This window comes from Panthera onca, chromosome A2 (assembly GCF_046562875.1).
Source record: "Panthera onca isolate mPanOnc1 chromosome A2, mPanOnc1 haplotype 2, whole genome shotgun sequence".
Lineage (NCBI taxonomy): Eukaryota > Metazoa > Chordata > Mammalia > Carnivora > Felidae > Panthera > Panthera onca.
The window spans coordinates 22,226,632-22,249,763 of NC_138340.1; the positions used below are offsets into that span (position 1 = coordinate 22,226,632).

The 23,132-nt window shown below is 48.1% G+C and overlaps 1 protein-coding gene across 19 annotated transcripts in view; it reads left to right on the forward strand.

Moving 5' to 3' along the window:
- The window catches only part of CACNA1D (calcium voltage-gated channel subunit alpha1 D), a 302,816-nt gene that overhangs the window by 210,921 nt on the left and 68,763 nt on the right, over positions 1 to 23,132 (forward strand). For 10 of the 19 annotated variants that reach the window (XM_078442946.2, XM_060631306.3, XM_060631293.3 and 7 more), the window contains 12 exons: positions 2,602 to 2,689; positions 2,969 to 3,028; positions 4,052 to 4,078; positions 7,656 to 7,816; positions 8,598 to 8,823; positions 8,952 to 9,159; positions 12,093 to 12,213; positions 15,704 to 15,818; positions 16,200 to 16,269; positions 17,133 to 17,199; positions 17,949 to 18,096; positions 20,712 to 20,841. In XM_078442946.2, the coding sequence (XP_078299072.1) occupies positions 2,602 to 2,689; positions 2,969 to 3,028; positions 4,052 to 4,078; positions 7,656 to 7,816; positions 8,598 to 8,823; positions 8,952 to 9,159; positions 12,093 to 12,213; positions 15,704 to 15,818; positions 16,200 to 16,269; positions 17,133 to 17,199; positions 17,949 to 18,096; positions 20,712 to 20,841 (1,421 nt within the window). The remainder of the gene's footprint in view (positions 1 to 2,601; positions 2,690 to 2,968; positions 3,029 to 4,051; positions 4,079 to 7,655; positions 7,817 to 8,597; positions 8,824 to 8,951; positions 9,160 to 12,092; positions 12,214 to 15,703; positions 15,819 to 16,199; positions 16,270 to 17,132; positions 17,200 to 17,948; positions 18,097 to 20,711; positions 20,842 to 23,132) is intronic. The other 9 variants (XM_060631297.3, XM_060631296.3, XM_060631307.3 and 6 more) reach the window with 2 other exon arrangements.

Sequence of the window (23,132 nt, forward strand, 5' to 3'; positions counted from 1 at the left end):
TGTGAGGTGGGTACTTTCCATTTCACAGATGGGAACATAGAGCCTTGGAGACTTCGACCATATCGGTGCAGTTAAATTTAGATCTGGTTGACCGGAGAGCCTGCTCTTAGCCACCGTCCCACCCCACCTGAAGGATGGAGTCTGCCTGGAGGGCAGGGAAACTTCTCTCCATCTGTGCAGCCAGCCCTGACACTGTGCCACATAATTAACCTCTCTTCATTTCTGTCTAGGGAGTTTGCCTTTATTTCTTATCTTTCTCCCCACTTGGTTCCCATGTCCAGAGAGTAACTAGTACATTTCATTCACTGGTAACTGGCACAGAGCCAGAAATGCAAAATGCCCCCCTGCATTTACCAAAGCCAATACGTAATTTATCTGTTTCCATCGGAGTGTTTAAAAAATGAAGCTCCAGGAATGCAATGCAGCAACTGTATTGACAGCATCATGGGACGTGTCCCTAGAAGAGTGAGAAGCCACAAAGATTTAGCCTGTTCAGAAGTTTGCTCTTTTGGAAATAGTAATAACAGTTACAGTATGATTAATAGTAGAACCGTGAAGTGTTAACCTGTTAGAGATGGAAGTCACCCTCAAGAGTGTGGAGAGTTAGTAACACCACTTCCCAGATGGGACATTAAAGCCTGCAGAGAGGTGGGACTCTGTCCAGCTAACTGGGGCCTGTGGACGACGCCCCGCCCCATGCCCCGTGTCATCCTGCTGTCAACTTCTGTCCCCTTAGTTAGTAGTGACAGTTACTACCAAGAAAAAGCATTGCACAGAGACAACTCATGGTCACGTTTGTGGGAGTCTCCCACTGTGATGTTCTTTGTCACTGAAGACAAGGGTGACCTATGGGAGGAACACATTAACAATGAACTTCATTGCACTTTACAGTGTTTTCGTCTTTTTCCTCAAGTCAGAGCACAGATCAGTCATGGAGAAGAAAATTGCAGGAACAGCTCGTGTGTGTGTGTTTATGGAGCCTTTGTTAAAGGTTTATCTGTGGTTGGATTATGTGGGGTTTTTTATTTTTGTCTTTTTTTTTTTTGAGTGGAGTAGTAAAAAAGTGAATGAAAGCTTGTAGTTGGTTTCTTTTGAATTAATTGAGAAAGAAAAATGTTTATTCTGAGAGAGTATCTGTAGTGCGATGTCGGTCTGTAATTTTTGCTCATTTTGCTTTCAATACTTTTGCCTAAATGCTCCTGGACATGGCTATGGGACTTAGGTGCCCACAGAGGGAAAAGGATTCCCTTTGGCAGGAAAGATGTGTCTCGGCTCTCTGGGAGACCAGCCCTTGTCCGAGCAGGGCCCACAGACACGCGGCCACACCATGGCACTTGCTGACCCGGCTCCTTTGCCCTCTGCGCCTGGGCCGGCCTAAGAGCCTCCGCCAGGGCCCTGCGGCACCACTGCCCGTTTTTGCAGGTCAAACCGGAGGCATCCTTGCTAAGAAAAGCCATGTCGGCAGAGCCCACAGGGGGACGGCCTTCCCGTTGCTACCATCAGGTCTATAAAAGACGGTCACTACAGTTCAAAATTAGGCATCAGGGTAAAGAAGCGCACGTGGTTGGGCGGTTCTCCCACATTTCCATCTTCAGTGAACCCCTCTCCTAACCCAGGGCAGAATTCATCATTCCTTCCTATGTGTTTCCAGGACTCCTTGCACGGAACCCTGAGGCGGCTCTCTTCTGAGTTAATTGGCATCCATTGGTTTTCCAAGGCAGGTGCAGCGCTGTGTCCCTCTTTATGCCCTGCATCTCCTTCCTGGCCCAGCTCCAACACATGCCTGTGATGCTATAGGGTTGAGTCAGGTGGATGAGAAATAATGCCCATGTGCCAGATGGTGGGTCCCTGGACCTCCCAGCATCCCTCGGTGCCTTTCTCCCTTCCCTCTACTTCCTCTGCTCAGGATCCAGCTGTAGAGGAGTGACACGTGTCCAGAGACCCCGGTGACCCTGAGACCACGGTCAGCTTTGCCCTCTGGTCACTGGTTGGGAGCAAACCTTCTACCCGTCAGACTGTATGCTTTCTGTGTGCTCTGGTTCTGGCCGCTTTGGTAAGAGCCTTCTGCGTATTGGCTGCACTGGTTCGGTGGAATGTAGACATCAGACAAATTAGTCAATAATGAGTAGCGTTCTGAAATTTTTAAAAAGATTTTGTGCTTGGTACCCTCATGTACTCCTGCATCCGATACATCTGCTCCTTCAGTATATTTAAAATAAGAATTCACATATGAAGTGTTGGTCTAGATTTTCTAGAGAGCGGCAGTTGAGGCAAACAGAGATGTCACTGTGACTGAGTTGTTTTGGTGGCCTCACGCAGTGCATTCCTGGAAGTCAAGAGAATACGCTGGTGTGAGGCCCAGAGTTCCTCCCCTAGGCTGAATTTCCTCCCGATGGGAAGGAGGGGTACCCTATGGGCTTTCTTTGCAGAACGGCAGATCAGGTCCTGGGAGCAAAGGGTCCCTGCCTTGGAGGTGCCTGACCTCTCACCCTCCCCCACCCTCCTCCCAGGCTCCCAGAGGGCCTGCCTCTGCATCCAGCCAACTCCAGGGCACGTAGAGCCACCAACGTGCCCGTCTAAAGCGTTGTCTTCTCCCCGCAGCCAGCATGCCAACCAGCGAGACAGAGTCTGTGAACACGGAGAACGTAAGTGGTGGAGGCGAGAACCAAGGCGGCTGTGGGAGTCTCTGGTGAGTGTGGAGGCCGCTGGCCCTCCTGCCCCCTCCTGTCTTCTTGGAGGAGCACGTGTGGGGGAAGGCACCCCAGATTTCAGTGGAGCCCCAGGGCCATAGCCTCAGGTGCACGAGGGGTGGGTGGGCTCACCCTGGACCCCTTGGTCCCCCCTCCCATCCCAGGCCCCCAGGCCCCCGGCGTTTCACATGCCTCTTCCCCCAGAGCAGCCCGTCCTGCTGAGGCAGAGCCTGCTGCGGGGCGTGCCAGGTAACCCGGCAATTCCACTGTTCCACTAGGTGCTGGTGGAAACGAAGAGGCACGGCCAAGGCTGGGCCCTCTGGGTGTCGGCGGTGGGGGTAACAGGCCTGATTCTCCTCCCTGTCTGCTGTTGGCATCCGTGCCTTGATGAAGCGCTTGTATGGCAGAGCGGCTGACAGAATGCGCTGCATATTTAAGTTTTCCTTCACTGGCGGGTTCTCTGCGGCCTCGTACACGGGGCTGGATACTGAGAGCCCACTATCCTTTGCTCACGGCACCTGTTTTTGGAGCCCTGCACCACCCTCTCCTAATAGTGGAGGGCGCCACCACATTCACCCCTGTTGGCTTCTGTCTAGATAACCTGGTCCCTGGTGGGGACCAGCAGTGTGCAATGTGCAGAGTACTGCCGACTCTGGGGAGCACATGCGATTTTATTTCATTTGCTTTCTGCTGGTACCCTTTAGGTCTTATCTCTGTAAAGTAGAGGCGGTGTTTTTAAGAAAATTTGATCTTCTTGCAGAGATTCGTAAAAATAATGTGTTTTGGGCAGCATGCTCAGCAATTTAAGAAGTGCGTTTGCCTCCATTGTCTGGCTCCACCCTCTCTACAACATTGTAAAGTAGGCGGGGGGATGGGTTCGTTATCCTCATTTTACAGATGAGAACACTGAGGCTCAAAAAGTTGTGCTGCTTGCCCGAACCCATGCAGTTAGTGGATAGCAGAGCCAGGACTCCTAATCCAGTGCTTCTCTTGCTGTAGTAGCAGCACAGTGTGGCTGAGTTGCAAGCAGGGGAGTGGGTGGGGGGACTTCAGTCTGGGGAAGTGGGGTCAGGGGAGAAGGACCCCTCCCCCCGGCATCAATGGCCTGTGACAGGGCTGCACAGGGCAGCCGGCTAAGAGTCTTCTGCCTGGGCCCCGGTGGGTGTCAGCCTGGCCTGCATGGCCCCGGCAGACCTCGCCTCCTGCTCTGCTCTCACCCCTGCTGGCTCACTGGGGAAGCTGGGGATGCTGAGCCCAGGCTTCTGTGCATGGCTTTTCCATCTCTTAGCTGAAGTGATGGGGAGAAAATGCTCAAACCTTCCTAATCGAAATCGTATTCTTTCTTTCTTTCTTTCTTTCAGCCAAGCCATCTCAAAATCCAAGCTCAGGTCAGTATCTTCTGTTTTTTCTTAAGTCTGTGTGCTGGTGTTTTACTTTCTAACTTCTCAACTATACATGGAGTTGCTCTAGACTTGGTTTTTACTCTGTGGGCTAGAACGTTCATATTGAAGATCGGTCTGTCCAGTAAGTATCAAACACCTGCCCTGGAGAGCAGCAGAGTAGGTGCTGAAGATCTTGCCCCAAGACAAACTGACAGGACATAACAACGAACAATTTCTTGTCACCAATCAACCCTTCATACTCCTGCCCAGAGTCTGTCCTTAAAGAGGGATTCTTCTTGTCTCTTTTCTGCTTACAAGTTTTTTATGGAGGGGGGTTCAAGAGGTCTTCTGAGGTGCTAGTGATGTTGTGTTCCTTGCTCTGGATGCAGGTTACATGTTTTGTTGGTAATAACACATTGAACCATATACGTATGATTTGTATACTTTTCCATATAAATGCTATTTTTCAATTAAAAACAACATTTTACTACAAAAATTGACTTGAAGTGGACATATGAATATAAAACCTAAAACTGTAAACATTCTGAAAGAAAACACAGGAGAAAAATCTTTGTGACCCTGGGTCAGGCACAGGTTTCTTAGAGACGAAACCCAAAACACTGGCCATATGAGAAGACAAGCTCCAGACCGGAAGAAAAAACATTTGCAAAACATTTGATAAAGGACTAGTATCCAGTATATGAGAAGAATAATACATAAATATGGTGTGAATAATTGGAAAACTATAAAAAAGAGTTAGTATATTTTAACAAGTATATCACCAAAGAGAGGTGGATGACAAAGAAGCACATGACATGATCATTGGTCACGAGGAAAATGCAAATTAAAATCACGGTGAGACATCACTATACACCTATTAGAAAATTTTTTACACCTACAGATCAAATTTTAAAATCTGACAATACCAAGTGCTGACAAGGATGCAGATCGGTGGGGATTCCCATATGTTCCTACAGGTTGAAAGACACGGCCCTTTTGAAAAGTTGACAGCTGCTTGGAAAGTTAAACATCTATTTACTGTATGACCCAGCAATTCCACTTCCGAGGTATTTATATAAAATGAAGATCAATGCCTGCATGAAAAATGTTTACATAAGAGTTTACAGCAACTTTATATGTAATCGCTATAAACTGTAAATAACTCCAGCGTCCGTCAGATGGCGAATGGGTAGACAAATCGTAGTTCGCACATATGACAGAATAACGCTCAGCAATAAGAAGGAAAAAACTGCCGATAGATACAACACAAACGAATCTGGAACGTATTTTTGCTACGTGAAAGAAGCAAGTCTCAAAAAGCTCTATATTGTGTGATTCTATTTATTGGACGTTCTGGATGAGACAAAACAATAGGGACAAAAAACTAGTTTTCAGGGGCTGAGGTGAGGAGGGTGGGTTAACTGTCACAAAGGGCCGTGAGGGAAGTTCTTTGGGTGATGGAAATCTTCTACCTCTTGACTGTGGTGGTGGTTACAAACCCTCTTCCTAAATGTTAATAGTTACCACATATCTATCGTATCTCAATAAACTGGACTTAAAAAAGAACAATTAAAGGCCCCTCCCTGACTCCCTGTTGCCAGAGGGCGTATTCATTCCTTCATAATTTGGGCCCCAGCTCGCTCTCTGGCCTGATCCTCGGACACTGCCCCCTTATTCCCCACTCTGTGGTGGTAACTGGACTGCTCTCAGTTTTCAACATGCGGTTTCTTCCCACCTCAGTCCCCTTCACCTGGGGTGGAGTGCCCTCCCGTCTGCCCCCTGGTGAGCCCTTACTCTGTTATCCAGAGCCCGCCCAAATCTCAGCTTTTCAGAGAAGCCTTTCCTGCCTCACGCAGAGAACATTTGCTGCTCCTGTCTCTCCGCCTGTACTCGGGACCCTGAGAGAAGCGCTTAGTGGGGATTTATAATTGTTATTTGCCCCAACCTTGCGTGCTTTTCAAGGTCAGAGGCCGCAGGACGAGGCACCTTCTTCACCTCCATATACCCAGTGTCTGGAGCCCCATGAGGGGCAAATTGAGAAATGCTGCAGGACTTCAGGCGATGGGAGAGTGAAGCCTCCAAGACCTCATGATGAGATGCTTGTGACTTGTCACTACAGCATAAATAGAACCACCAACTCTGGTTCTTTTTTGGATCACCTTGCTTGTGTGGACTGAATTATGTATCTCAGGAGAAACCCAGCCTCAAGGGGACAGTCTTTAGTGGGATTTTTCTACACTGGTCATCATGTTTCCAGCCACTGTTACCATGGAAACCGCATAGCAGGAGCAAGAACAAAATGCACTTTGCTTGTGCCAGGCCTTGTTGAAGAGTCAGCGTGGTTCTTTCTTTGCTCGGTCCCTGGGTTACGGTGTTTTTAGCATAGCAACGCCGCTGAGTCAGCCAGCGCTGCAGCTTGGACCCAGCCTGGAGATTCCTCTGACTCAGGCCCCCAGAGGAGGTGCCCACAGCCCCCGTCAGTGAACACAGCCTGCACAGGGCTGACATCGCCACTTGGCTGGCCTTTTTTCTGGGACCCACCTCACCAGTCCATCCTGTGGCAGGGAATGTTTTCCACGGGGAGAAGAGGCTAAGGGAGGGGATCCTTTCCCTAACGACACACTAGAACTGAAAGTCAGTAGAGGACATGCTACTTGTCTGTCTGGCTCAGTTCATCTTATTTGTATGAAAACATGATTCAATATTGGCTCTTCTCCTAAAGGTATATTTTGAGCATTGCTAGTTAGCAAGGGCACCTGATGACTCAGGATGAAGACTCATGTCCTACTCAGCTTCGACAAGTCTGCCAGGCTCCAGAGGAACCTCCCAGATTTAAGAAAGGACCTAAAGTTTCCCTAAAAGGAAAACTGGGTTTGGAGCACTTTGCTGCCTGAGAAATTCTGTACGACGGTTAAGATGCTGCAAGAGATGTGTATGATCAGCCAGACGGCTCTCTGCACCCATAGTGTGAACAGACCCGTGTACCATATGGTGGGAACTGCATATGTGTGTGCGGCTCGGTTTTGCATCTGCATATGAATCTATGAATATCTACATTCTTCTCACTAGTTTGAGGACTGCTTAGGGCAGATTACGGAGTTATCTAAAACCATAGGAAGGAAACTGATAGCGTGATCAGGTCAAGATACTATTTTAAAAGTTGTATTTTAAGACCAACACAATTACTATGATGAGTTCTGCTAATTTCTGTGTCCTTTGTTCTCATCTTTCCTTCCTGCACCCCGTGACCTGGATGTCCTGAGTTAAAGACAGCTTATGTCTCCATAACGTTTTTTAAATTTTTTTTTTTAACGTTTATTTATTTTTGAGACAGAGAGAGGCAGAGCATGAACAGAGGACGGGCAGAGAGAGAGGGAGACACAGAATCCGAAACAGGCTCCAGGCTCTGATCTGTCAGCACAGAGCCCGACACGGGGCTCGAACTCATGGACTGTGAGATCATGACCTGAGCCGAAGTCGGACGCTTAACCGACCAAGCCACCCAGGCGCCCCTCCATAACGTTTGTTGGACGTTCAGATGCTTTGTCTGCCATTCGGGGAGTAACTTTTGCTTCTCTTGCAGCCGCCGCTGGCGCCGCTGGAACCGATTCAATCGCAGGAGATGTAGGGCTGCTGTGAAGTCTGTCACGTTTTACTGGCTGGTTATTGTCCTGGTGTTTCTCAACACCTTAACCATTTCCTCCGAGCACTACAACCAGCCTGATTGGTTGACGCAGATTCAAGGTACGAGCAGAGGCTGTTCTCTTTTTATTCTGACTCTGAATTAGGGACTCCTGAGGTTGTCTGCATAGTCTTATCAATGTGCCATGTCAGGACATTCCTGGAGGGCACTAGCTTGGAAGACAGTGGAACCATCCAGAGAGAGGCTGCACCCAGAGCGGCGGGGGCGTAGTCCTTGTCACGTGGTCAGTGAAGCACCTTGGGGCTGATTGACGCCCGAGCCTCTCATTGTCTTAACCCTGTGGCAACCTAGGATCAAGGAGTCTTGCAGTTGAGAGGGACCTCGTCTCCCTTTTCCCTGACCCTACCAGAAGCTTTATTTTCCTGTATGGTATTCTTGGCAAGTGGTTGTTGCCACTTGATAGACAACTGCTTCTTCTATCATTGGCACGTAAGAAAGGCCAGATTGCCCCTCCGTGACTGATGGAGACGAGAAATATAATATGCTGGTCTAAATGCAGAATCCTAGGCTTTTAGGGCTAGAAAGCATCAGAGATTGTGTGGGAAACTGCTCCTCCCCATTTTATAGTCTGGGAAACTGAGCCCAGAGAAGTCAAGGGGCTGCTCCAGAGTCCCATGTCTAGGTGGTAGCAGAAGCAGGACTTGAACCCAGGAGACAGACCGTAAATATTGACGCTACATTTCTGTAACAGGTGCCACAGCAAAGACAGGGCAAAGTGCTGGGGCATTTCCAGCAGAGACTGGTGGGGTGGGAGGAGGGAAAACGAGTCTGAGCCAGTCCCACGATGAGACCCCGAGCACGTGCGCCCCTCTGTCTTTCCAGATATTGCTAACAAAGTCCTCCTGGCTCTGTTCACCTGCGAGATGCTGGTAAAAATGTACAGCTTGGGTCTCCAGGCGTATTTCGTCTCTCTTTTTAATCGGTTTGACTGCTTCGTGGTGTGTGGTGGAATTACTGAAACCATCCTGGTGGAGCTGGAAATCATGTCTCCCCTGGGGATCTCTGTGTTTCGGTGTGTGCGCCTCTTAAGGATTTTCAAGGTGACCAGGTAAGGATGTGTGTATCTCGCTGCAGGTGTTTTCTGGCCGGGGGCTGGCGACCAGCCACATCCCGGTCCAGCGATGTCTGCGGTGTCCTGCGGGCGTTCTGGGCTCACACCCCCATCTCGACTTCTAGGCACTGGACTTCCCTGAGCAACTTGGTGGCCTCCTTGTTAAACTCCATGAAGTCCATTGCTTCGCTGTTGCTTCTGCTTTTTCTCTTCATCATCATCTTTTCCTTGCTTGGGATGCAGCTGTTTGGTGGCAAGTTTAATTTTGACGAAACGCAGACCAAGCGGAGCACCTTTGACAATTTCCCTCAAGCCCTCCTGACGGTATTCCAGGTGAGCCCTCGCGAGGAGCCCGTGTGAGCCGCCAGCTTGTCAGTTCACAACTCAGGAAGACGGGATGATTCTGCTGTGGTTAGCGACCTCTGCCCCAGTAATGCTCTGACAAATCTGGCACCATGAAAGCCATTTGTTTCGCACTTGACTCCGGCTGTCTGTGTGGTGTGATTCAGTGTTTTTTTGTAGGACCACTGGATATGGTACAGGACAACAAACCAAAAACTTCTGTTTGATTTTGTGAGGTTTGCGAGGTTTCTGTGATACAGGCTCTAAAATCCTCTTCCTGTTCTGTGCTAATTTTTGCTGGCAGGCCAGCTTTGGGACCCTGGTTCTAACGGATTTGTGCAGAGAGGTGAATTCTGAAGTCCTAATGCTCTGGTGTGCAGTCAGAGGAATCGGGGTGATAAAAGAGTTGTGACAGCCTTCAGCCCCTTTTGCTCTCCCGCCCGTGATGTAATGAGGACACGCAGGCCCTGAGCATGTCTGTGCCGTTGGGTCCTGGGCAGGCACCGTGGCTGAGAAGGAGGGACGGTGTCAGAGGTGCTCAGGTGGCTAGGCACTCAAAGCAGCAGTGTCTGCTCCCACCTGGCTTTAAGCTGGGTGTTCTAAACCTCCCCCCTCCCACCTTCGCATGTGGTGACCTGAAGCCCTTCCTCGAACGAGTGGCATATAAATTTAAAAGACCCCTCTGCCCCTGTTGCTTTCACACACGATGCCAGTGAGCTCCAGCTTTGGGGGAGCCCATCTGGGGAGGCTGGAAGGCATGGTGGGAGGGGCCTAGACACTGAGGCCACCCTGCCGGCTCTTTCAGTGCTCAGCTCTGTGACCTTGGGAAGTCACTATCCATTCTGAAAAAAAACAAGAGACTAGAGGGAATGATCTGTAGGATTCATTCCCACTTGGTCATTTTGAGGTGGATGGAATTCTTGTCGCCGCCAGAGGCCATACTTTTTTTGAACTATACTTTAATTATTTGAATTATCCTTAATTTTTAGCCGCTGATTAGTTATTCTTTATTCTGTTTTTATTTCAGAGAAACAGAGAAACCCTATGGTGGTGGTGGGTTTTGGTAGTACCTGTGTATAGCACAAAATTCAAATGTTTATAAAAGGGTTTAAAGTAACAAATGAGTCTCCTTCCCACGCAGCCCGCAATTTCTCCTCGTAGGAGCAACCACCACTGGATGGTGTCTGTGTATTCTTTGAGATATATTTGCTCATAGATGTGAGTCAGTGAACCTAGCGACCCACCTACCTGCCCACGAATACAGTATGATGTAAACAGTGGCTCATGTTACCTGCCATTTTCCATTTTCTTACCATTTGAAGTGTCCCTAAGAACCTTCCTTATTGGTCCGTAAGAGTTTGCCTCCTTTCTGATTCTGCGTCAGTCCTGTGGTGTGGTGTGCCTGTCCCCTAATTCATGTAACCAGTCCCTAGCTTGGTGACTATTTCAAGTCAACCAGTCCCTAGCTTGGTGACTATTTGTGTCTGGCCTCGGCTCAGTGGGCGACGTCGAACTCACACCCTGGGCACATGTGTGAGCATAGATGTGGATAAATTTCCCAGAAATGGAATTGCTGGTCTGAAGGGTGTGAATCCGTTTTCAACTCTGATATCTTGCCTACTGTGCTCCTCACAGTACTGTCGGTCTGTCCTGGGATGGGGGCTGGAGACTGCCTGACGCCTCACTACTTTTTAGCATGGTGGGTGTTCAAACTTTTTGATGGTTGTCTGATAGGTGAAAATAGTGTCTTCCTACTTCTCTTATCAGGAGTGAAACTGAATGCCTTTTCATGGGACACAGAGCCATTTATAGTTCCTTTTCTGGGAATTGCTTTATCTTTTGAAATCATTTGCCCATGTTTCTGTTGGGTTGTCAGCCATGACAGTTCTATTTTTTAAAGTATCTGGTGCAGCTAGATGATACAAGAGCACATGTGCTCCCTCCCTCTTTCTTTCTCTTGCTGGAAGATAGTATGTTTTTATTAATTTTTTAAATATTTATTTATTTTTGAAGGAAAGAGAGACAGAGAGTGAGCAGGGGAGGGGCAGAGAGAGAGGGAGACACAGAATCTGAAGCAGGCTCCAGGCTCTGAGCTGTCAGCACAGAGCCTGATGCAGGGCTCGGGCTCATGAGCTGTGAGATCATGACCTGAGCCAAAGTCAGACGCTTAACTGCCGGAACCCCCCAGGCACCCCTGGAAGATAGTATGTTCTTAAAATGCTATTTAGGTTTATCCGATTCTACCTCCTGATAGATCGAGTTATCAAATATCATCAGTAGAGAAGGTTAAATTGGAAATTTATGGCAGCTCTTAGTACCTACTCATGAGGTAGTTTGTAAACTTACGTGAGATATTTGCAGTTCACTGCTTCTACAAGTTCAGGGATCCAACTCTCCATTTCCACAGTATGTTAACTACGTGGAATAGTAGGCAGCTGTTAAAAGGACGGAAGGGCACTGACTGACACAGAGGGTCTCCAGAGTATATTGCTGAATGAAAAAAAAAAAAGCAAATGCAGAAAATTCATATAGTATGACAGACACTCTTTATGTTTAATATATCTGAGAACACACCAACTACCTCTTTCCTCTGGACGTGTATCTATATGTTACATGCAAAAAGGTTCTAGAGAGAGATGCACCGTGTTCTCGGGGGGTGGGGGCAAAACTAGGGTGTCACCAAAGACTACATAAGTCTTATATGTGGTGTTACTTTATTTCCATGTGAAGAATTAACGTATGTGTTTGTGTAATTGAAAACAATGTTTTGAAAACTCTACGGGGAAACCGGTGGCTTTGCTGAGCGCAAACTGGACAGTGAAAGGCAGCTGAAACCAGAATCGGGTGGCCCCCAGGGAGCTCTGGCGGACCGTCGGGAGTTGCGGTCCAGCGCATGCGGGCTGACCGCAGTTTGGTTCTCTTAGATTCTGACAGGTGAAGATTGGAACGCTGTGATGTATGATGGCATCATGGCCTATGGCGGCCCGTCGTCCTCGGGAATGATCGTCTGCATCTACTTCATCATCCTCTTCATTTGTGGTAACTGTATCCTTTAAGCCGAGCAGGGCTTTGTCGTCATCATCTCCTTTTGTTCCTCCCTGTCTGAGTTTTCCTGAGGTGGTCGTGGTGGCGGGTGGCGGTGGCAGTTGGGCTGGGGAGATGCACGCCCTTACCTTGTTAGCTCGACACCTGCTCTCCTTCAGGGCTGCTGGGACAGTGTAATGGGGTCAGAGGTCCAGTGAGGCTTTGAGGACTGATCAAGCTGGGGAAGGGAGCATGGGCCAGTGTGTGGCCTGTACCAGTTGTCACCCAGCTTGGTGACACAGCTCCTGGACAGGTCCCAAGGGAAGGCTCAGGGCAGAGCCAGTTGTCCTCCGTGCCGTCACACCTGGGAAGTTAGGGGTAAATCTGTGTCTCTTAAAAACGCTTCCTAACCAGTGGGCACCCATCAGCAGTGGCTTGACCTAAGCTCCCCGGGCCCAATCTAGCTTTGGTGATCTGTACCTCTCTGGGGATCAGGTGTCCATTGGCTAGTGGCTGTATTAGGCTGTGAGCTCTTTTCTAACTCCTTTTATTCCTTTTTCCTGCCAAGAGGCACTCTCTAATTCTAGACTTCTGAAGGTTTGGATCTCTCTTTCCCTCCATCAGAGCCTTTAGGACCCTGTAACTTTCGGCAGTGTCTTCTTTCTCTCTCTGACCTCCCTGACCGGCACAAGACCTGGTGTATGGAGTCCTCAATAAGGGCTTGGTGGGAGAGTGGCTGTAACATGAATACCACCTCTTGGTCTTCACCTTTTTAAAAAAGTTTTTTAATGTTTATTTATTTTTGAGAGAGAGAGACAGAGCATGAGTGGGAGGAGGGACAGAGAGAGAGGAGACACAGAATCGGAAGCAGGCTCCAGGCTCTGAGCTTTCAGCACAGAGCGTGATGTGGGGCTTGAACTCATGAATCATGAGATCATGACCTGAGCTGAAGTCAGATGCTTAACTGACGTAGCCACTCAGGTGCCCCGGTCTTCACCTTTTTATTTTAAAGAATCCTAAAGGGATTCTTCTCGTAAGAAGTCCCAAGCTGTTTTCCCCTTAATCTCCTCTGGTTCATTAGTGAGTTTTCTTCCATGCAGTAGCCCTGGTGCAAACTTTTCAGGACAATACTTCGTGCTTCAAGTTATTCTATGGAAATCCCCACCTTCAGTACATAGAAGCCCATAGAATCCTTCAGGCAGCTAGAACACCCCTCCTACCCAGAGGTGAGCTCTCCTGCCAGATGTTATCTTTGTTGCTCCTGCTGCACGTGGGTGCCTACTACTGGTTTGGGGTGGGGGCTTCTCCATCCCCCCAACTCAACAATGAACTTCTTTTTTAAACACATTTGTTTATTCATTTTGAGAGAGAGAATGAGAGCACAAGCGGAGGAGGGGCAGAGAGAGAAGGAGAGAGAGAGAGAATCCCTGTAGGCTCCGCCCTATTAACGCAGAGCCTGATGCAGGGTTCGATCTCATGATCTGAACTGTGAGATCAAGACCTGAGCCGGAATCAAGAGTTGGACGCTTAACCGACTGACCCGCTCAGGCTCCCCGGCAATAAACTTCTTGGTTCAGGCATCTTTTCTTCTTTGTATTCACATCTCTTGTGGCTTATAGCGGAGGGCCTTACACATAGTCAGCCCTTGGTAAATGCTTGTTAAATGAATCAGTGTTTTCTTATTGTGCTCTCCTTGCAATGAACTCTTGGGCCAGAGCAATATATCCGCTTTGGGTCTGCAGAGAAGTATTCCCTGGCCACACTCATTCCGGTTACATGCTGTGTTTTCTTTGTAATACCTGTATCACTATCTGAAACGCCAAAGTAGTTTATGTTCTGTCTCCCCCAACTAGAATAGATGCTACGTGGCAGTAGGGACCCTGGTCTGTCATGCCCCCAGCACCCGGCACAGTCGTCAGTGTGAGAGAGGTGCTGGGTGGATCTTTTTGAATGAATTCCAGAGCATACCACCATTTAGAAGGGTCTGGGTAATGCTTCTAAATACAGATGATAGGTGTGAGCTCTTAGAAACCATCTGTTGCAAACTTGTAAAATGTTCCTATGGTTTGTTACTCTGGATGTGCTTTCTGCTACCCAAAAGAGTTTGGTGTCACTGCAAGCTTTACAGTAATGTAAGGATACATTACTTCTTCATTGAGATCATTGCTAGGAATCCTCAACCCAGTTAGTCCTACACTGATCCCTGCCAGAGTCACAATTCCCCCTCATCTATCAGAGGAGTGCTCATGTTACCAAGCCATCACCCATTCCAGGACAGATTGCTTCCCCAGGCTCATTACACTCTGCTTAAAAAATAGTCTAACATATCAAACGCGTTTTTGAAAGTTTTAATGTAATTCATTCATGTATCTATCCTCTTTAAAGACTTGAATAGATTAGTGCAGCGTGATATCCCCAGAAGGTATCTCCTTGTCAGCCCCTTGCTAGGTTACTTTTGTGTTACGCACCTGAGATTGCAGATTGCATAGGCCCTGTGGGACATGGGTGCCCCCTCCTGTCTCTGAGTTCCTGGGCTCCCACAGTCTTCTACCCAGATGACCATCCATCAGCCAGGGAGAAGCATGGTCAGAGAAGGAGCTGTCTTGGCTTATTTCCCTCTGATCCCTGTGCTTCTCAAAAAAGTATTGAACTGCTAGTGAATAAGAAATAGGCATCTTCTAGGAAATTTGGGAACCTTATTCAGAATTTTTTTTTTCACTATCATCCAAGGAAGACATACATACAACATTAGAGTAAGAGCCCAAAACCTGATAATGTGTTAACTCACTTCATTTTTTAGTATTTTAAAAAATACAATTCACCCACAATAGTCAAAGATATAGCTACGGTGGGACTATTCAAAAGAATAGCCTGGCACCATCTGACAACACATCAGCATTTGCGGAATGAATGAATGAATGAATGAATGAATGAGGTATCTGCAAACTCTGAAGATCATCTCAAAAGAGAAAGACTCAAGACTGTATTGTGCAGTCATCATCTTGTGGAATCATCATTTGAGTCACATGTAGCCTTTAGAAGGGTCTATTTTGGAAAGCACGCCCTGGATATAGGTTATGGGTGTGTGTGTTTTAAAAGAAACAATATGCATAAAGCAAAATGCATAAAAATACCATGTTTATGTTATGGATTGTTTTATGCAGCATGTGTTATAGCTACAGATACCTGGTGTACAGAGACATACACATATGTGCCACATATGCACACGGATGAAAGGAAATGTTGAAATTTGTAGGTTTTCATGGGTTTTAGTGAACCTTAATTTTGCTTCTTTCTAGACTGTCTTCTACAAGTTTCTAGGTCTTGTTTTTGTTGTTTTTGTGTTTTAAACAGGGTTCTGGTCCTCTGGTCTTACCATGTAAATACAGCAACTAGGGGACAGTCACCTGTTACCAACCTCCCAGAACACAGAGGGATGTGAGGTTGCCATTATCGGTGACACGTAGCTGCCTTTAGAAATTACGTTGTTCCCTTAAAATGTTCACACTAGATATCCTACTGAATGTCTTCTTGGCCATCGCTGTAGACAATCTGGCTGATGCTGAAAGTTTGAATACTGCCCAGAAAGAGGAAGCTGAAGAGAAGGAAAGGAAGAAGATTGCCAGGTAACTCCATTTTCACCCAAGGATAGAATCTTGGGCAGAACCCAGGCCCTCAGCTCTCATTTCCTCAGAGCTGAGAGTAGGAGTCACACGTCCCCATGCTTAAAGAATCTCTGTGGTTAATTTTGGTGGCATAAAATAAATGATGCATTCAATGCTGATGAGCTCTTGGATGAGAATTTTAATAAGATGATCCATGTAATAAACGCAGTGCACTGAGGTGAACGGGGAGCTCTGAGGATGGGTTGTGCTGTGGTCTCACTGTTAGGGTTGTTTCCAATTAAATTCCGTCCTTCATCAGGCCACTGTTGATTCAGAATCTGGATTAGCATTTTTATACATAGCAATATGGTTACTTGGGTTCTCATGTTTTCTTCTGTGTAGAAAAGAGAGCCTGGAGAATAAAAAGAACAACAAACCAGAGGCCAACCAGATAGCCAACAGTGACAATAAGGTATATGTCCTAAAACAGTTCTCCCCTTTTTGTTTCACTATGGGTCTGTTGATATCGTCATAAATGTACCATTTACACTGGGAAGGTATCATGCATGATATTTTGGTGTGAGGGTATGACACACATTATAGATGCTGGCTTCCCAGGGGGATTCTCAGTGAATTTAGGCAGCTAGCTGGTTATTAATCAATATTTCACCAAATAACTGGTATGGTCAATATTTGACTGGTGAGACTACTTATTTTTTCTTTATTGGAATTGTGTCACCAGACCTGACCTGTTATATCTTCTCAGTGGGGATTAAAATCAAGGATGTTAACAGATGTCTACCTCCAGAAGGGATCTTAGGATCCGGTTCTGGGTACTCAGGGCTGTAGTGTCAAACTTCATCCCACTCATGACAGCTCTGGATTTTTTATTCCTTTGTTTGTTCCGCGAGTCAATAAATACTTACTGAGTGGTTAATGTGTGGCAGATACTGGAAATCAGGAATGAATAAGACCAGTGAGGTCCCTCTGTGCATGGAGCTCACATTCTAGCAGGGAGACAGGACCTCGCAGTTACCACACAGTGTGTAGGACAGTGTTGAGTGGGGAGGCGCGTGTATGGTGGTGCTGGCTAACCATGGCTGGATGGAGGTTATACCCGTTTTCTCCTCATTTGCCCTCAGAGCTGTGTCTTAAGCAGAATCATCAACAGGGACACTTGCTGTCCCTATGCACGCACGCACTTCTGTGCAATGTGCACTTTGGAGAGAGTTTCTCTCCCTGCACTGAATGGCAGGGTCGAGTCTGTGCTTTGGTCCTCTGCGGTGCATTGAAGTCAGAGTCTCCCCTCCTCCCAAGCCCTCTCTGTCATCGTAGGTTACAATTGATGACTATCGAGAAGAGGATGAAGACAAGGACCCCTACCCACCTTGTGATGTGCCAGGTATGGTGGCAGAGGCCGGTGACAGGCTCTCGGTTCAGGGGTGATACGGCTTTGCTACCACTCAGTGATCAGAGGCTCAGTCTCTGGCTGGCTAGCCCAGCTGGGGTGCATGGTGAGCAGTGAGGCTGCCGAGGCTGTGGGCCTCATCCTTGTGGCTATGGAGCAGTCAACCCTGCTGCTTTCCTCGGTCACCCAGGTAGCTTGCATAACTCAAATTCCAGGTGGTGGGGAGAGAAAGTGTGAGTGGATCAGGGCAGGCCCCACCTCTGGTGGGAAACCTCTCTAGGAGGCAACCAGCCATTACTACTGTTATTATTACTGCTCACCTGACCCTTTCACATTTGCTGGTGCCTTACCTTTATTGGCTGATGTAGCAGGGACTCTGGGGGCCGGGGTGCCAGTGGGGTGGAGGACACTGATCATGTGTGGCTTGAAGCCCCACACACAGTTTTCCAGGCAGAAGCTAAGCAAAGCTACTGGGGAAACAGCCGGATGCTGGGAGTACTGCACTGATACCTTTCACCTTTGCTCAGACCTGGACTTGCCGGGCCCTCCTTCCCAGAACTGCCTGCACTCACAGACGGGCACACTTCTCAGCCCCCCACAGGCATTCAGGCCACATTCTGAAGGGTTTTGACCAATGTAAGGCGATAGATGTGAAAGTTGACTCTTCACGTGAAATTGAGAATAATTGAAACCCAATGCAACCATTATTTCATGCCTACAAAAAAAAAGTGTCTCATTTAAAGTAGGGGAAGAGGAAGAGGAGGAGGAAGAGGATGAACCCGAGGTTCCAGCTGGCCCCCGTCCTCGTAGAATCTCAGAGTTGAACATGAAGGAGAAAATCGCCCCCATCCCTGAAGGGAGTGCATTCTTCATTCTGAGCAAGACCAACCCGTAAATACCTGCTTTCTGATTTCATTGTTGCCGTGTCTCACCTGTCCCCCTACAGATTGCTTGAGGGGGGCTGGAGGTGGGGAGAAGGAGGGTGGGTCACAGCCCCTTTCTGTGCCTGTGCCTCCGAGCCCCTGAGTCCTCGCTGACCCCTCTCTTGTTCCAGCTTGCCTTTGCCCTCTGCCCATCTCTCCCTGGCCACCTCGTTCCTGGATGAAGGTGCTATTATAGGTATATGACCAGGTCCTGGGAGGATGCCATCCCAGATTCTCCTCCTCCTTAGTCCCTGTACTGGTCAGAGCCCACAGCTCAGGTGTCCACGGGTTGCTACCTGTGAGGCGTTTCCCATCCAGAGGACCCTTTCTTCATGAGTGGGTCTTCTGTTAAGATGCTTTGGGGATGAGAATTTTGCGACCAAGTTCTCCACAGCGTCTTCATCCTGAGATCCAGATTAGTTGATCACTTTTCCCTATTGAGTTCGATGGCAACAAAGTGATATCGCTCGATGATATTTTATAGGTGGTAGCTATTCAGCTCCATGCTATCCTGCTTAAAGTAGCATTTCTCGTGGTAAAACGATAAGGTGCTCACTGGGAGCCCGGCACTGCAAGTGCGGTAAGAAGACAATGTTTATTAGTAGCCGGTTTCTAGGTTTTCAATCATCTGAGATAGATGGCATCCCTGGGGGAATGAATGGCTCCTGGAAGGGTTTCTAGAATTGCAGAAGCAGTCCTTGGCTGTCAGAGAAGAACCCTATGGAATTCACAGTCCCCAGGGAGACACAGGTGGGAAGAGAGGCTGCTGCCCTTAGTGAATTGAGGATCTGATGGTAGTTTTTACAGTGTGTCACTGTAGAGAATTTGGGTGTCTCTTTTTAAAAAAAGGTACTCACCTGACGTTACTGATGCCTACAGCTCACTGGGTCTACATATATTGAAGGAATGGATTTATTTCCCTCCCCAGAGCTGTGAACACTCCTGCCCTCCCTGCCTTGGAAGGTTCTCCCCAGACTCACCTGCTAACAGCTTGCAAGCCCTCCAAGGGCACATCCCAGCATGAAGCAGCCCCACAAGGGAGGATTTGAAGAAAGGGGTCAGTTTCTCATAAAGTTGACTCCAGTTTTGAAAGTGAAAAAGGACAGGGCACCTGGGTGGCTCAGTCAGTTAAGTATCCGACTTTGGTTCAGGTCATGATCTCACGGCTCGTGAGTTCAAGCCCCACGTTGGACTCTGTGCTGACAGTTTAGAGCCTGGGGCCTGCTTCCAATTCTGTGTCTCCCTTCTCTCTGCCCCTCCCCTGCTCACGCCCTGTTTCTTTCTCAAAAATAAATATTAAAAAAAAATACAAAGGAAAATAATTTTAAGGGGAAGATATATGTATTCTATAGGTCAAAAATAAAGTCTTTTAAATTCTAAAGTCAGGTGTTGAGGTTAAATTCTAAAGTCAGGTGTTGAGTCTGGCGCTAACTAGCCTGTGGGACATCAGGCAACGGCAGGACACTGAGGACCATGACATGGTATGTAAGATTCCCGCACGATTCTTGCACGGTGCAGCTTTCTCTTCACTTTCTTGGGAGTGCTTGTGGGTCAACTCCAGAGTTTAAAAACAAAAACCCACTTAGGACAGAATCTCCACATAACAGGAGATTTTACCAAACCCATGAATACTGTAGTCATTTTCATACAGCCAGGTGACAGCATTAGAAAGGGGTTGCTCTCCTTCCTTTTTAATTTGTATTTATTTTTTCATTTTCAAGCTTATTTATTTTGAAAGAGAGAGAGAGAGTGGGAAGGGGCAGAGGGAGAGAGGGAGAGAGAGAATTCCAAGCAGGCTCCACATGGACAGCATAGAGCCCGACGTGGGGCTTGAACTTATGACTTGAGCCGAAACCAAGAGTCGGATGCTCAACTGACTGAGCCACCCAAGGGCCCCTTAATTTTTATTTTTAACTGAAGTACAGTTGACATACAGCATCATATTGGTTTCAGGCACACAACATAGCGATTTGACCGGTCTGTGTGTTACACAGCATTCGCCACGAAAAGCATGGTCATCATACAACGTCATTGCAATAGTATTGATGATATTCCCTATGCTGTACTTTTCATCCCTGTGACTTGTTTCTTTTATAACTGGAAGTCTGTACCTCTGGACCCCCTTTACCCATTGCTCTCATTCTTGTGAGCTGCGGCAGTGAGCTCTGAGCTCAGATTCCTTCCAAAGGTAGGCAAAGGAAGCCACTGGGCTTCATGTCATGGTGGGAAAGCGTCATAGTCGACCTGGATTGGAAATCTCCCTCAGTCCTTACTAGCCTTAAGACCTCTCACATGCTTAAGCCTCAGTTTCCCCACTTGTAGCAGGACTATAATCCCCACTTTTAAGGACGTGATGAATGCTGTGTATGGAGCCCCTCCTCCCCCCACAGAGCTGTGGCACTGTGGGTCCTCAGGGTCTGCCTTCCACGACTTTTGAAGGGCTGAGGGTCAGGTGGCTCTGGTTGGCCGGGTTGGGGCACGGACAGCTGTCCTCTGCCTGACTTGTCACCTCAGAGCAGCGCCAGCATGCAGGAGGCACTGGCCGTGCCGAGGGCTGTGTCCATGCAGTGGTTTCCCCCACAGGATCCGCGTGGGCTGCCACAAGCTCATCAACCATCACATCTTCACCAACCTCATCCTCGTCTTCATCATGCTGAGTAGCGCTGCCCTTGCCGCTGAGGACCCCATCCGCAGCCACTCCTTCCGGAACACTGTAAGCCACTGAGCAGGGCCAGGCGGGCGGGTCTCCCTCTGGGATCAGCACCTGTCTCTCTAGCAGGGACTGTCATGCAGGCAGGGCTAAACGTTAGAGGAGGCCTCTCGTTCCCCCAGAGGTATTTCAGGTTTGTGAGTGCCAGAAGAGTTTTGTCTTATCAGGACAGACCTTTTTTGAATCCTGTCCTCTAAACTTCATCTTAAACACTCTGCAGCAACTTATAGTGTATTCAGGAGCCCTGCTTCTCCTCCTGTTTGTCCTTTACTGCCAACATTTTGGTCCCTCTTTTCCCCTCCCTGGTCACATTCACATCCGTGACTGTTTTGAGATTTCTGCCCAGGTGGAAGCATCCAGCAGGAAGGAAAATTAAAAATGGAGCCAGGTACGTCATGTGCCCAGAAGCTCTTCCTTAGGGCTGGCGGGAAGGCGTGGAGCTGGCCTGGGCTGAAATTCACGAAGCTACTTGGTTTCGCTACTCAGCGGAGGGGTTGGGTGGAGTTGGGGGGATACAAGTGAGGGAGCCGACGGCGTGTGGAGCCAAGTGGTTCAGTGGAGAGGAAGGCTGATGTTTTGATAGGGCAGGAGGTGGTTTTACAAAGAAAACAAAGAGACAGCTAAGTTGTCTGTTATCGGTCTGTTTCGTGCTTTAGGGAGAGCACATCTGTGCTGCGCAGAGACCGGTACCTCAGGAAGTTCTTGCCCAGGTGGGTCCCCTCTTAGCAGTCAGCTCATTCGGCACCAAGAACAATCCCAAGGCGACACAGCTTCAGAAGACCAGTAGACTGTTGTCTGCTCTGGCCTGGAGACTGTAGTGCAGTCTCAGATGGTTGTCAGGAAGCCCAGGAGAGGGAGGCCCACGAGTGTGTGAAGCCGTCCGGCATTGCTGCCCCTTGTGGTTCATGCCTCTCTGTGTCCATCCGATTTTTAGAAATTTGAGGAGTAAGGCAAATTACCAGTACCCCAGGATTTTGGTTGTGACAGGCCTTGTGCTGTATCTTTTCGGTTCCAGTCCCGTTGGTTTGAAGCCTGGCAGGCCCAATGTATCAGGCTGATAAAACACGGGCACTCTGATATGCAGATTTTAAAAAGACTTTCCTCCCAAGGCACATGTTGGTGTTGATGTAAAGACGAAGGCTGTGCATCTGTCTGAATCTGCCCTCACAGATCAGGACTCTTGTTAGAGATTCTGACACTGTCTCTACATAAGCGTTCAAATGGAACAAAGACCTCGGTGTCCTCAGGCCCCATCATAGAAATGAGGCACAGCGGGTAGAAGCTGTTTGGGAAAAAAATATTGTTATTGAGAGACGAGGTCAGGAGCTAGTCTAGAACACAGATTGGCAGAGTTAATTTACACGTGGCCCCGTGTTCTTATTTTTATTGTAATTGCTTCCCCATGAGTTTATGTCCCTGCTGCTTTTTCCAAGAATGTAATTATTGTTTTTAAACAGATGTACATATTTGTATGTGTATTGCTTTTAAAATACTACAGTGTTTATTTTATTGTGGTAAGAATGCTTAATGTGAGATCTACTCTCTTGATAAATTAAGTGTACGAGACGGCCTTCTTAACGGTAGGGACTATGTTGTACGGCAGATCTCCAGAACTTACTCATCTTGCATGACTGAAACTCTATCTCCGTTGGCCATCTCCCCATTTCTCCCTCCCCCAGCCCCTGACAACCTCCATTCTACCTTCTGTCTAAGGGGTTGACTACTTTAGATACCCCATGTAAGTGGATTCATGCGGTGGCTTTTCCGTGGTTGTTGTGTTAACTTAGCTAAGTTATTAGTGGAAGAGGAGTGAATGGAGAAAGAATAACCTGAATCTAAGAGCTTTGACCTCTGGCACTGGGTTGAGTTGCTGACGTGTGGGCAGCGGTGTCTGTCTTGGCTACACGTGTGTTTTTGACATGAACAGTCCTGCTGTGACCTCGGATGAAGGAAGGGGCAGAGGCTGGCCGTATACTGGAAATACCTTTCGTTGCCTGGCTAGAATCACAAATACACAACAGGCTTCCAGCAAAATCTATAAATCTCAGAACGGAAGTGGTTTGAATAATGAATGCCCTCTGGAGAACTTCCGTGGAGAAGAGCTGGCCTTTGCTGTAGGTCCGTCTCCTTACTGTGATGGAGAGTAAAGGGCTCCCCTGGGCTGGATCCCACACTCAAGTAACAGGGTCCGGGGCTCACTCCCTGCCCAGCCACACCGTGACTGGCTGTGCGACCTGAGCAGCCTGCCCGCTGACACTCCCACAGTATCCTCATCTGTTACATGAAGAGAGTTG